The sequence below is a fragment of the Oncorhynchus mykiss genome, chromosome 1 (assembly GCF_013265735.2).
Source record: "Oncorhynchus mykiss isolate Arlee chromosome 1, USDA_OmykA_1.1, whole genome shotgun sequence".
NCBI lineage: Eukaryota > Metazoa > Chordata > Actinopteri > Salmoniformes > Salmonidae > Oncorhynchus > Oncorhynchus mykiss.
The window spans coordinates 82,274,837-82,288,803 of record NC_048565.1 but is presented as its reverse complement, the minus strand read 5'-3'; the positions used below and the strand labels follow the sequence as shown (position 1 = coordinate 82,288,803).

Here is a 13,967-nt window from a genome sequence, read left to right as displayed (position 1 = left end):
GTTTTGAAGTGAAATTATCTCCTATCCGTCGATGCTGTCTGAGACAAAACGATGAGGGAGAAAGAGAGACGGAGAGAGAGAGAACACAGGTGAGGACACAAGCGTTGGCAGACAGTCAAGCCTACAGCTGATGCTATACATTTTCAGCACTATAGACAGTTCCATTCTGCAGCGCGAGCAGACAGAGGGGGTATAAAAAGGTAGGAGCCGCGCTGCTTAGCCTGCAAACTGACACTGTATAGTTTACTGAGGCAATATGAGCCACAGAATGGACTATCATTCGGGTTCTCCGCATAGGGGAGCTCAAGCTGAGTATTGCTGCTATCAACCCAAACTGACCGGATCCCCCTCTGCATCCAGGACTGTTGGCTTTGAGTCGACTATCGCATACACGAACAGAGGATATGCGACGACGCTGAAGAGCGAATTCGGATCCGTTCCGAGATCATCGGAGAGCCTTTTCGATTTATCAAACCCATTTACCGAGGTTTTGACAAAAAGGAATGAGAAAGAACTGCTCCATGGGCTGAACGACCGTTTCGCCGGATTCATAGAGAAGGTGCGTCATTTGGAGCATGAAAATGAATTGTTTGAGAGGGAAATCGAGGAAATCAAACTAAAGGCACAGTCCCCTGCGTCTCTGGCCCAGGAGCACGAGCCAGAGCTTATGGACCTGAGGAACCTAGTTCATGACATCACCCTTCAGAAGCGTCAGATCGAGATAGAGCATCAGAACCTGGAGGAAGATTTCCTCACCTTGAGAGACAAGTATGAGCAGGAGGCACGTGACCGCTCGAACGCAGAGAACGGCATCCTTGTGCTGAAAAAGGACGCCAACGATGCATACCTTGCCAAACTTCAGTTGGAAAAGAAAGCGCAGTCTTTGGTGGACGAGATCCACTTCCTGAAGAACAACCATGAGGACGAGATATCAGAAATGGTGGCCCAGATCCAAGAGGCTCAAGTAACGGTCAAGGCGTACAACTTTGGCAAACCTGACATCACAGAGGCTCTCCGGGAGATCCGTGTGCAGTTAGAAGGTCACGCCACTTCCGACATTCAGCAGGCCGAGGAGGGCTTCCGTGTCCAGTTCGCAAAGTTAACCAAAGCGGCAGAAAGTAACAGAGAGGCGTTGAAGGCAACCCAACAGGAGATCCAGCAGAATAGAAGGCACCTGCAGGGGAAGACAATTGAACTGGACTGTGGTAAAGGAATGAGAGAGGCCCTGGAAAAACAACTACAAGAGCTGGAGGAGCGTCACTCTGCAGAATTGATTCATTACCAGGTAGACTGTGGTTTATTTTGTACCTCTAACAAATATAAGTAAACATACACATTTTGATGATTCATATTTGTATTCAGGGCTATGTACTAGGTGTAGGCCACAAATATAGGCCCCATGTGAACTGTATCATTATTGGAATATAATTTTCTCATATTGGCCTATATGGGTAGAACAATATTTCCCCCCCTAAATATATCCTGGTTTTCATACCAGACAAAGTGGCTGGTTGACCCTATTATTGACTCTTATTGTGTGCTTTTCTGTCCAGGACACTATCAGGCAGCTGGAGAATGAGCTGACCAATGCTAAACTAGACATGTCTGGCTACCTGAGAGAGAACCAGGACCTGCTGAATGTCAAAATGGCTTTGGATGTGGAGATTCTCTCTTACAGGTAAGAGACATCAACTCTACCGTATATTTTTAGTGTGTTCCTGGATCTTTTTCTGAGGATAACCGGGGTGTGGACAGTTTATTCTAGCCCAGCGCTAACACATCTGATTCAACTCAGTGCTGTGTTACAGCAAAACTGTGTAAAAATGTCATAGCGAGGGTGAGAGATTATTACAAAACACAGTCAATAGTGAATAATAAATAAAGACTAATCAAATTAAACAGTAGACATTTTATTGAAATAGTTTGATTTCATATTTAACATCAAATGAACATAGACCATTTCACAACACAGAATGACACTTTAATCATGATATGGATATTCAGACATATCCACACACACTGTTCTCACAAGCTGACATGGATGTGTGCAGAATTGATCAGTCTGGCATTTACGAGGCTAACACATTGGGACATATCCATATTATAGTCATGACGGTAATAACACGTCTCTCTGCCTCCCTATAGGAAACTCCTGGAGGGTGAGGAGTCCCATCTGTACACCATCTCTGACACCCACATCTCCATGCCCTGCATCTACCGCCAGTCCCCCGTCTACACCCTGCCTTGCCTGGCCCGGCAGGGAGGGCCCACACGCAGGTCTGAACCCCAGTACAAGTTTGTTGAGGAGATCATCTCTGAGACCACCAGAGACATGGAGATGTCCGAGATTGAGGAGAAAGGCTCCGAGGAGACGGTCGGGGGAGAGGGAGACAAGTTGAGACAGAAGCAGGGAGAAGAGAGTGACAAAGCTGAGAGGAGAAGTGGGGAACAGGTGGATGAGCATAAAGAGAAAGCTAGAGGTAAAGTGGATGTTGAAGTGGACGCCCCGGAGGAAGAGGGTGAACAGGAGGAAGAGTCTAAGAGACAGCATATGGTCACATCAGCAGAGGTCGAGGTAAATGGAGATGGAGTTAGCCCTAGTGAGGGAGAAAATGGAGAGGAGGGAGATGATGAAAGAGAGGAGGAAAAGGGGGGTGAGCCAGATGCAATCAAAAAGACAGAGGACATTGACAGAGGTGAAAATACACAAAGTGAAGTCAAATCAGCTGAGGCCACCAGTGAGGGAGAGAAGGAAAAACTGGACACAACAGAGAAGCTAGACAGCGAGATAAACGAGACATTAGAAAAAGATGACACCCCAAAACAAGGCAAATCCCAACTAGAGGTTCCCATGAATGGTGACATCTCAACAGAACCCAAAACGTCAGAGTCAGAGGATAGCAAAACAGGAAGTTCAATAAAGGGTGAACCACAGGTCCCCACAGAGGACATCTCCAAAGAACCCAAAAAGGTGTCAGAGGAGAGAAAAATAGAAAGCCCTTTACAAGAGAAAAAAGAGGTAGATCTGAAAGAGGAGAGTGCCCCAACAGAGCAACAACAAGATAGCCCAAAAGAAAGTCCCATCAAAGAGGGGAAAAAGGTAGATCTGACAGACCAGAGTGCCCCAACACTGGAGCAGAAACCTGATCAGAAGGAGCACAGAGAGTCAGACCAACCTCAAGAGGCAGAGAGTGCTGTGACAACACAAGAAGAGGATCTCCCTGAGCCCACAGAGAAGGACATGGAATCCCCTGATAACACTGCAGAGCTCAACACCAGTTCAACCAAGGAGACAGTGGAGCAGGTGAAGTCACCTGATGATTCTGGTGTAAAAACGACACAAGATGAGAGAACAGTAGGAGGTAAAATGCCAGACAGAATTCTCAGCACAACAAGTGAGTGTAAGGAAGACCTTGTGCAAAAGATTCCTAAAAAGGAGGTGGGTCCGACAGAGCAAAAAGTGAGCAGCAAGGATGATAGTGTAAAAATTGTTGGCAGTGAAAAGGTCACAAAAGATGTCTCAATGGGTGAGGAAAAAAGGAAAGAATCTGAGACATCCCCCAAACCCGACCCAACTGTCACCCCTAAAGAAGAAACTTCCATTAAACCAGAACCAGCAGTCACTGCAAAAGAAGAAACATCCCCAAAACCAGAACTAGCAGTCACCACTAAAGAAGAAACTTCCCCAAAACCAGAAATAGCAGTCACCACTAAAGAAGAAACGTCCCCAAAACCAGAACTAGCAGTCACGGCTAAATTAGAAACTTCCCCAAAACCAGAACTAGCATTCACCACTAAAGAAGAAACGTCCCAAAAACCAGAACCAGGAGTCATCCCAAAGGTAGATACTTCCCCAAAACCAATCTCAACCATCACCCCTAAAGAAGAAACGTCCCCAAAACCAGAATCAGCAGTCACCCCTAAAGATGACACATCCCCTAAACTGGACCCCACTGTCACTCCTAAAGAAGAAACAACACCGCATCCAGAGCCAACTGTCACCCCTAAAGAGGAGACATCTCCTAAACCATACCCCACTGTCACCCCTAAAGAGGAAACACCCCCAAAACCATTCCTGACAGTCGCCACTAAAGAGGAGACATTCCCTAAACCAGAACTATCAGCCACCGCTAAATTAGAAACTTCCCCAAAACCAGATCTAGCAGTCACCCCTAAAGAACAAACTTCCCCAGAGCCAGAACCAGCAGTCACCCCTAAAGAAGAAACGTCCCAAAAACCAGAACCAGGAGTCATCCCAAAAGTAGAAACTTCACCCAAACCAGAACTAGCAGTTACCCCTAAAGTAGAAACGTCCCCAAAACAAAGCTCAACCATCACCCCTAAAAAAGAAACGTCCCCAAAACCAGAACCAGCAGTCGCCCCTAAAGATGACACATTCCCTAAACCGGACCCCACTGTCACTCCTAAAGAAGAAACAACACCGCATCCAGAGCCAACTGTCACCCCTAAAGAGGAGACATCCCCAAAACCATTCCCGACAGTCGCACCTAAAGAGGAGACATTCCCTAAACCAGAACTATCAGTCACCGCTAAATTAGAAACTTCCCCAAAACCAGATCTAGCAGTCACCACTAAAGAACAAACTTCCCCAAAAGCAGACTCAACCATCACCTTTAAAGAAGAAATTTCCCCAAATCCAGAACCAACAATCACCCCTAAAGAAGAAAATTCCCCAAAACCAGAACTAGCAGTCACCCCTAAAAATATAACATTCCTTAACCCTGACCCCAGTGTCACTCCTAAAGAAGAAACAACCTCTCAACCAGGGCCAACTGTCACTCCTAAAGAGGAGACACCCCCTAAACCGTACCCCACTATCAACCCTAAAGAAGAAACTTCCATTAAACCAGAACCAGCAGTCACCCCTAAAGAAGAAGCTTCCCCAAAATCAGATTTAACCATCACCCCTAAAGAAGAAACTTCCCCAAAACCAGATCTAGCAGTCACCCCTAAAGTAGAAACTTCACCAAAACCCGAACTAGCAGTCACGACTAAAGTAGAAACTTCCCCAAAACCAGTACTAGCAGTCACACCTAAAGATGAAATTTCCCCAAAACCAGAACCAGCAGTCACCCCTAAAAATGAAACATTCACTAACCCAGACCCCACTGTCACTCCTAAAGAAGAAACTTCCCCAAAACCAGAACCAGCAGTCACCCCTAAAGTAGAAACTTCCCCAAAACCAGAACCAGCAGTCACCGCTAAAGTAGAAACTTCTCCAAAGCCAGCAGTCACCACTAATGTAGAAATTTCCCTAAAACCAGAGCACACTGTCACTCCTAAAGAAGAAACAACCCCGCAACCAGAGCCAACTGTCACTCCTAAAGAGGAGACTTCCCCTAAACCGTACCCCACTGTATCCACTAAAGAAGAAACATCCCCGCAACAGGAACCAACAGTCACCCCTAAAGAGGAGACATCCCCTAAACCATATCCCACTGTCACCACTAAAGAAGAAACATCCCCTAAACCGTTCCCCACTATTGCCCCTAAAGAGGAGACATCCCCTAAACCAGAACGAGCAGTCACCACTAAAGTAGAAACTTCCCCAAAACCAGAACTAGCAGTCACAACCAGAGAAGAAACTTCCCCAAAGCCAGAACCAGCAGTCACCGCTAAAGAAGAAACTTCCACAAAATCATCTCTAGCAGTCACCATTAAAGAACAAACTTCCCCAAAAGCAGACTCAACCATCACCTTTAAAGAAGAAACATCCCCAAATCCAGAACCAACCATCACCCCTAAAAAAGAAACGTCCCAAATACCAGAACCAGCAGTCGCCCCTAAAGATGACACATTCCCTAAACCGGACCCCACTGTCAACCCTAAAGAAGAAACTTCCATTAAACCAGAACCAGCAGTCACCCCTAAAGAAGAAGCTTCCCCAAAACCAGATTCAACCATCACCCCTAAAGAAGAAACTTCCCCAAAACCAGATCTAGCAGTCACCCCTAAAGTAGAAACTTCCCCAAAACCAGAACCAGCAGTCACCGCTAAAGTAGAAACTTCTCCAAAGCCAGCAGTCACCACTAATGTAGAAATTTCCCTAAAACCAGAGCACACTGTCACTCCTAAAGAAGAAACAACCCCGCAACCAGAGCCAACTGTCACTCCTAAAGAGGAGACTTACCCTAAACCGTACCCCACTGTCAACCCTAAAGAAGAAACTTCCATTAAACCGTTCCCCACTATTGCCCCTAAAGAGGAGACATCCCCTAAACCGTATCCCACTGTCACAACTAAAGAAGAAACATCCCCTAAACCGTTCCCCACTGTTGCCCCTAAAGAGGAGACATCCCCTAAACCAGAACGAGCAGTCACCACTAAAGTAGAAACTTCCCCAAAACCAGAACTAGCAGTCACAACCAGAGAAGAAACTTCCCCAAAGCCAGAACCAGCAGTCACCGCTAAAGAAGAAACTTCCACAAAATCATCTCTAGCAGTCACCCCTAAAGTAGAAACTTCCCCAAAAACAGTACTAGCAGTCACACATATAGAAGAAACTTCCCCAAAACTAGAACCAGCAGTCACTCCTAAAGAAGAAACGTCCCCAAAACCAGAACCAGCAGTCACCCCTAAAGATGACACATTCCCTAAACCGGACCCCACTGTCACTCCTAAAGAAGAAACAACCCCGCATCCAGAGCCAACTGTCACCCCTAAAGAGGAGACATCTCCTAAACCGTACCCCACTGTCACCCCTAAAGAGAAAACATCCCCTAAACCATTCCCGACAGTCGCCCCTAAAGAGGAGACATTCCCTAAACCAGAACTATCAGTCACCGCTAAATTAGAAACTTCCCCAAAACCAGATCTAGCAGTCACCACTAAAGAACAAACTTCCCCAAAAGCAGACTCAACCATCACCTTTAAAGAAGAAACATCCCCAAATCCAGAACCAACCATCACCCCTAAAAAAGAAACGTCCCAAAAACCAGAACCAGCAGTCGCCCCTAAAGATGACACATTCCCTAAACCGGACCTCACTGTCAACCCTAAAGAAGAAACTTCCATTAAACCAGAACCAGCAGTCACCCCTAAAGAAGAAGCTTCCCCAAAACCAGATTCAACCATCACCCCTAAAGAAGAAACTTCCCCAAAACCAGATCTAGCAGTCACCCCTAAAGTAGAAACTTCCCCAAAACCAGAACCAGCAGTCACAGCTAAAGTAGAAACTTCCCCAAAACCAGAACCAGCAGTCACCCCTAAAAATGAAACATTCACTAACCCAGACCCCACTGTCACTCCTAAAGAAGAAACTTCCCAAAAACCAGAACCAGCAGTCACCCCTAAAGTAGAAACTTCCCCAAAACCAGAACCAGCAGTCACCGCTAAAGTAGAAACTTCTCCAAAACCAGCAGTCACCACTAATGTAGAAATTTCCCTAAAACCAGAGCACACTGTCACTCCTAAAGAAGAAACAACCCCGCAACCAGAGCCAACTGTCACTCCTAAAGAGGAGACATCCCCTAAACCGTACCCCACTGTCACCGCTAAAGAAGAAACATCCCCGCAACAGGAACCAACAGTCACCCCTAAAGAGGAGACATCCCCTAAACCATATCCCACTGTCACCACTAAAGAAGAAACATCCCCTAAACCGTTCCCCACTATTGCCCCTAAAGAGGAGACATCCCCTAAACCGTATCCCACTGTCACCACTAAAGAAGAAACATCCCCTAAACCGTTCCCCACTGTTGCCCCTAAAGAGGAGACATCTCCTAAACCAGAACGAGCAGTCACCACTAAAGTAGAAACTTCCCCAAAACCAGAACTAGCAGTCACAACCAGAGAAGAAACTTCCCCAAAGCCAGAACCAGCAGTCACCGCTAAAGAAGAAACTTCCACAAAATCATCTCTAGCAGTCACCGCTAAAGTAGAAACTTCCCCAAAAACAGTAATAGCAGTCACACATATAGAAGAAAGTTCCCCAAAACTAGAACCAGCAGTCACCCCTAAAGAAGAAACTTCCCCAAAACCAGAACCAGCAGTCACCCCTAAAGTAGAAACTTTCCCAAAACCAGACCCAACCATCACCCCTAAAGAGGAAATGTCCCCTAAACCAGACTCAACTCTCACCCCAGAATTAACGACCACCCCTAAACCATACTCAACCCTCACCCCAGAATCAACAACCACCCCTAAACCAGACTCAACCCTCACCCCAGAAACAACGACCACCCCTACAGAAGAGAGTGAAATGATGGGCAGTGGTGACAAAGCTAAGACAATCACACCACCAGAGAAACAGATGCCTGCAGTTGCAGAGAGCAAGGACTCACACAGGGGGGCACCAGAAAGCAACACAATTCAAGAGAAACCAGAGGAAAGTATGGACAAAGAGCCTGAGAAGGTTACAGATCCCAAAGATGGACCCACAAATACAGTTAGCGTGAAGACCAAGGCCTCTGAGTTAAAACCTGAACATGTTGAGATATCTATTACAAAGATATCACCAGTGAAAGAACAGGATGTATCAGCCGTGGGTTTGAAAGATCAGACAGTTGATGAGAAGATAACAGAACAGGTGCAATTTTAAATAGACTAGAACAGCTTTACAGGAGGTGCATGGTTAGTGCAAGCCCATAAAGCAATATGAGAACTGCTCCGCCTTAAAATATTAACTGACACTTAACATGTAAAGTATCATGGTTATCAATTATCACCAGGGCCGCAACTTTCACTGGGGACGGGGACGGGACATGTCGCCCCCCCCCCCCCCCCCCCCACACTTCTAAAATCAAAGATGCGCCCCTGATTATGAGGCACAATTAATGAACTCCTGCAAGAGAGATGTACTGTAATATTGAATGTAACAAATCAAAAGCTGTATTTTGCTGTATCTATTTACTTCTGACCAATGGATGATAATGTGCATAGGGATGATAATGAGAATGGTTGATAATGTGATTTGATCATGCCTGAATGTGCTGAGCAATAAATGCTATTTGAAGAGCACTTCTGTTTCCAGCTATTCTTACATACTGTGCTGTCTTTCACCTGATAAGATGGCATCACGTATATAATTTCTCATAATTTATCCCATATGTAGAAGCAGGTGAATTCCAACAGCACTAGGCTGAATTCAAAATAAATCTCCCCTTTGCCCGCATCCTATTTCCCCAAAGCATGGTAGAAACTCACAGTTGAACACTTTATATTGAACAAAAATATAACTACAACATAATAAGTTACAGTTCATATAAGGAAATCAATCAAATACCTTCTATGCTCGCTTAGAGGCAAATAACACTGAAACATGCATGAGAGCATCAGTTGTTCCGGACGACTGTATGATCACGCTCTCTGCAGCTGATGTGAGTAAGACCTTAAAACAGGTCAATATTCACAAGGCCGCAGGGCCAGATGGATTACCAGGACGTGTACTCCGAGCATGCGCTGACCAACTGGCAAGTGTCTTCACTGACATTTTCAACCTCTACCTGTCTGAGTCTGTAATACCAACATGTTTCAAGCAGACCACCATTGCTCCTGTTTCCAAGAACACTAAGGTAACCTGCCTAAATGACTACCGACCCGTAGCACTCACGTCTGTAGCCATGAAATGCTTTGAAAGTCTAGTCATGGCTCACATTAACATCATTATCCCAGAAACCCTGGACCCATTCCAATTTGCATACCTCCCTCTGCAACATGATCCTGGACTTCCTGAAGGGTAAGGGTAACTTCAAGTTCCTTGGCTTCCACATCACCAACAAACTAACATGGCCCAAGGACACCAAGAAAGTCATGAAGAGGGTATGACAAAACCTATTCCCCCTCAGGAGACTGAAAAGATTTGGCATGGATCCTCAGATCCTCAAAAGGTTTTACAGCTGCAACATCGAGACCATCCTGACGGGTTGCATCACTGCCTGGTATGGCAACTGCTCGGCCTCCGACCGCATGGCACTACAGAGGGTAGTGCATACGGCCCAGTACATCACTGGGGCCAAGCTTTTTGCCAACCAGGACCTCTATACCAGGCGGTGTCAGAGAAACGGCCAAAATATTGTCAGACTCCATCCACCCTAGTCATAGACTGTTCTCTCTGCTAGCGCACGGCAAGTGGTACCGGAGCAACAAGTCTAGGTCCAAGAGGCTTCTAAACAGCTTCTACCCCCAAGCTTGAACATCTAATCAAATGGCTAGTCAGACTATTTGCATTGACACCCCCCCCTCCCTATGCTGCTGCTACTTTCTACTATTATCTAAGTTTAGTCACTTTAAAACTCTACCTACATGTACATATTACCTCAATTACCTCGACACCGGTGCCCCCGCAAATTGACTCTGTACCGGAACCCGCTGTATATAGCCCCGCTATTGTTTTTTACTGCTGCTCTTTAATTATTTGTTACTCTTACTTTTTTTTAGGTATTTTCTTAAAACTGCATTGTTGGTTAAGGGCTCGTAAGTAAGTATTTCACTGTAAGGTCTACACATAGTCTGCGGTTGTGAGGCCAGTTGGACGTACTGCCAATTTCCAATAACTTTGGAGGCGGATTATGGTAGAGAAATTCATATAAAATGATCTGGCAACAGCTCTGGTGGACATTCCTGTAGTCAACATGCCAATTGCACGCTCCTTCAAAACTTGAGACATCTGTGGCATTGTGCTGTGTCACAAAACTGCACATTTTATAGTGCCCTTTTATTGGCCCATTTCTTGGCTCATTTAATTTAGGTGAACTTGTTGGCAACAAACTTTTGTTTGCATCCCTGCATCCATAATTGGGGAATTGACAGAGGAAGACAGAGGAAACTCTGGTTTAACTTCTAGGGGAAGGGAGAGGACTTTTCAAAACTGTTTTGAAAAGTCCCCCCCTACCCCTAGAAGTTAAACTAGAGTTGTTGTTTCACAACACAGCAAGGACAGCAAGCTTCCTCTGTCTTACTATGTCAATTCCCCAATTATGGATGCAGGGATGCAAACAAAAGTTCCTTGCCAACAAGTTCACATAAATTAAATGAGCAGCAGGGTAGCCTAGTGGTTAGAACGTTGGACTAGTAACCGGAAGGTAACCGGAAGGTTGCAAGTTCAAACCCCCCGAGCTGACAAATCTGCCATTCTGCCCCTGAACAGGCAGTTAACCCACTGTTCCTAGGCTGTCATTGAAAATAAGAATTTGTTCTTAACTGACTTGCCTAGTAAAATTAAAATAGAACACAGCAAGTTGTGAGATAGTTAAAGGGAAACCATACTCTATTGTCTTAACCCAGCCAAAGATGGGTTGAGATATTTTAAGGGAAATGCTGCAATGTTAGCTGTATTGTAATGGTGCCAATCTTTCTCATTCAGTTGTGATTGAGGCCTAAACACTAAAAGACTACAAGTGTGTAATATAGATTCAGGCTGATTTTAGATAGATTATTTACTAAGAAACTTTGATCTTAGGGTGAACTTACCCTTTAACAAAGTCTTTAAGCTCTACGGGATTGGTGTCCCTAATACTACGACAGTTGTTGCTCAGTATGCGATAATGTTACTAGAATGACGTTGTAAACAACAGCCAATGTGAGCAGAAAGCTTACATTCTTGTTAATCTGACTGCTGTTTTCAATTTACAGTAGCTATTACAGCAGAAAAAGACCATGCCGTTGTTTGAGGATAGTGCACAACAACAAAACACTTTTATCATTGCAACTGGTTTGATACATTCACCTCTGAAGGTAAATAATGTACTGACATTCAGTAATCTTGCTCTGATTTGTCATCCTAAGGGTCCCAGATAAAAAATGTAGTATTGTCTTGTTAAAAAAATATATTTTTATATTCAAATGTAGGAACTGGGTTCCGCAGTTTGACCCCACTGCTTTCTCTGGCTCTACACACACCCCGCCCAGCCCTCTAGATGTGTGAAGGTTTTCTGTAAGGAAGCTAATGACCCATCATGTATGACATTCCTGGGAGTGTGTAAACTTAAACAATTTTATTACCATAGCATTGTTGTATGTTCGCTATAGTTACTTGAAAATGTATAAATTGCCTCCCGGGTGGTGCAGTGGTTAAGGGCGCTGTACTGCAGCGCCAGCTGCGCCACCAGAGATTCTGGGTTCGCGCCGAGGCTCTGTCGTAATCGGACGCACAATTGGCCTAGCGTCGTCCGGGTTAAGGAGGGTTTGGCCGGTAGGGAAATCCTTGTCTCATCGCGCACCAGCAACTCCTGTGGCGGGCCGGGCGCAGTGTGCGCTAACCAAGGTTGCCAGATGCACAGTGTTTCCTCCGACACATTGGTGCGGCTGGCTTCCGGGTTGGACGGCGCTGTGTTAAGAAGCAGTGCGGCTTGGTTGGGTTGTGTATTGGAGGACGCATGACTTTCAACCTTCGTCTCTCCCGAGCCCGTACAGGAGTTGTAGCGATGAGAAAAGATAGTAGCCACTAAACAATTGGATACTACGAAATTGGGGAGAAAAAGGGGTTAAAAAAGAATAACAAATAAAATGTATAAATTGACCAATTTGGCACATTTGGGCAAACACCTGGAAGAAATTAAACAGCATATTGCGTAGTGATGTAGTTCTTTACTGGATCAGTAAACTTTGCACACACTGCCCTCATCTTGTGGACAACATCTAAATTACACCTAGAATCATACATCACTGTCTGGCCTTTCTATTGCATTGCTAAGATGATGTAACAAGAAAAATAGAAAACACATGTTTTTTTGTTTGTATTATCTTCTACCAGATCTAATGTGTTATATTCTCCTACATTCAAAGTGTTTCCTTTGAAATAGTAACAAGAATATGCATATCCTTGCTTCAAGTCCTGAGCTACAAGCAGTTAGATTTGGATATTTTAGGCGGACAAGGGTCAGATCTTGAACTGGACTTTCTGCCTAGTTTGATTGAACAGTGTTGCTCATACTCAACCCCAATGTTATGCGACCAGGGGGCAATGCATGGCACTTCTTGTCACTTCTACTCCTGCTCCCCCTCTCTAGCACTCTTTGTAGCCAGTTTACTTATTATTACGCACACCTGCCACCATCGTTATGCGCACCTGCACCTCATGAGACTCACCTGGACTCCATCACTTCTTTGATTACCTACCTTATGTCTGTAATTCCCTTTGGTTCGTTCCCCAAGCAGTATTAGTTATGTTTCTATTTCTAGATGCTACTCTTGTTTTATATTGTTCCATTTATTATTTATTTTACACCCTGTACTTGCTTGCAGTCTCCCAGTGTCTGCGTTACAGAATACTGCCACAACAAATGGAAGCAAAAGTGATTTTACATTTTTTTGTAATAATTTTTTGCTGGTAATGTCAGGTCCAAGGGCCACTGCCGAAGCTACCGGGGATGCCTTAGACAGTCCGTCAGGCTCCCGCGCCTCAGCCGATTCGACTGTTTCCCATGCCTCAGCCGGCTCGACTTGGTCCCGCGCTTCAGCTGGCACTTCAGGTTCCCGTGCCTCATCAGAGGTGACCGGCCTGCTCCTGGTACTCGGGACCGTTCCTCTGGTCGGCGTCCTGCTTCTTGAGCCCCGCTTCAGGGAGGGGGTACTGTCACGTCTACTCCCCCTTCCCCTCTCCTCATTGTCGGCAGTTTACTTATTATTATGGACACCTGCCACCATCGTAAGGCGCACCCCATCTCATGAGACTCACCTGGACTCCATCACTTCTGATTACCTCCCCTTTATCTGTCATTCCCTTTGGTTGTGTCCCCAGACAGTATTAGTTATCTTCCTCATGTCCAGATGCTAAACTCTTGTTTTGTATTATTCTATTTGTTATTACATTCACCCCTTGTACTTGCTTCCTAACTCCCAGTGTCTGTGTTACACATCTAGTATTTGTATGTATTATTTGACCCTCTTTACTGCATACAGTGAGCTTCAAACAGTGGTTCCCTATGGCTGACACATTGGAAACTCCACTGTTACATCATGGGGTGGTGTTTGGAAAACACATTGGGAGGAAAGTGTTCTTATGAAAC

At 45.2% G+C, this 13,967-nt stretch overlaps 1 protein-coding gene across 1 annotated transcript; it reads left to right on the top strand.

Moving 5' to 3' along the window:
* The first annotated feature begins 256 nt into the window (after positions 1–256).
* On the top strand, positions 257–13,735 carry LOC110530601 (neurofilament light polypeptide-like). The gene is made up of 6 exons (XM_036989948.1): positions 257–1,285; positions 1,554–1,678; positions 2,146–3,362; positions 8,106–8,351; positions 13,299–13,528; positions 13,700–13,735. Exons 1-6 carry the CDS (start codon positions 257–259, stop codon positions 13,733–13,735), a joined length of 2,883 nt encoding a protein of 960 aa, XP_036845843.1.
* Positions 13,736–13,967: the final 232 nt, after the last annotated feature.

Coding starts and splice junctions, on each gene's coding strand:
- LOC110530601 (XM_036989948.1), top strand. CDS start 257: ATGAGCCACAGAATGGACTATCATTCGGGTTCTCCGCATAGGGGAGCT. Junction 1,679..2,145: donor GTGGAGATTCTCTCTTACAG/GTAAGAGACATC, acceptor GCCTCCCTATAG/GAAACTCCTGGAGGGTGAGG. Junction 8,352..13,298: donor TCAAGAGAAACCAGAGGAAA/GTATGGACAAAG, acceptor TGGTAATGTCAG/GTCCAAGGGCCACTGCCGAA.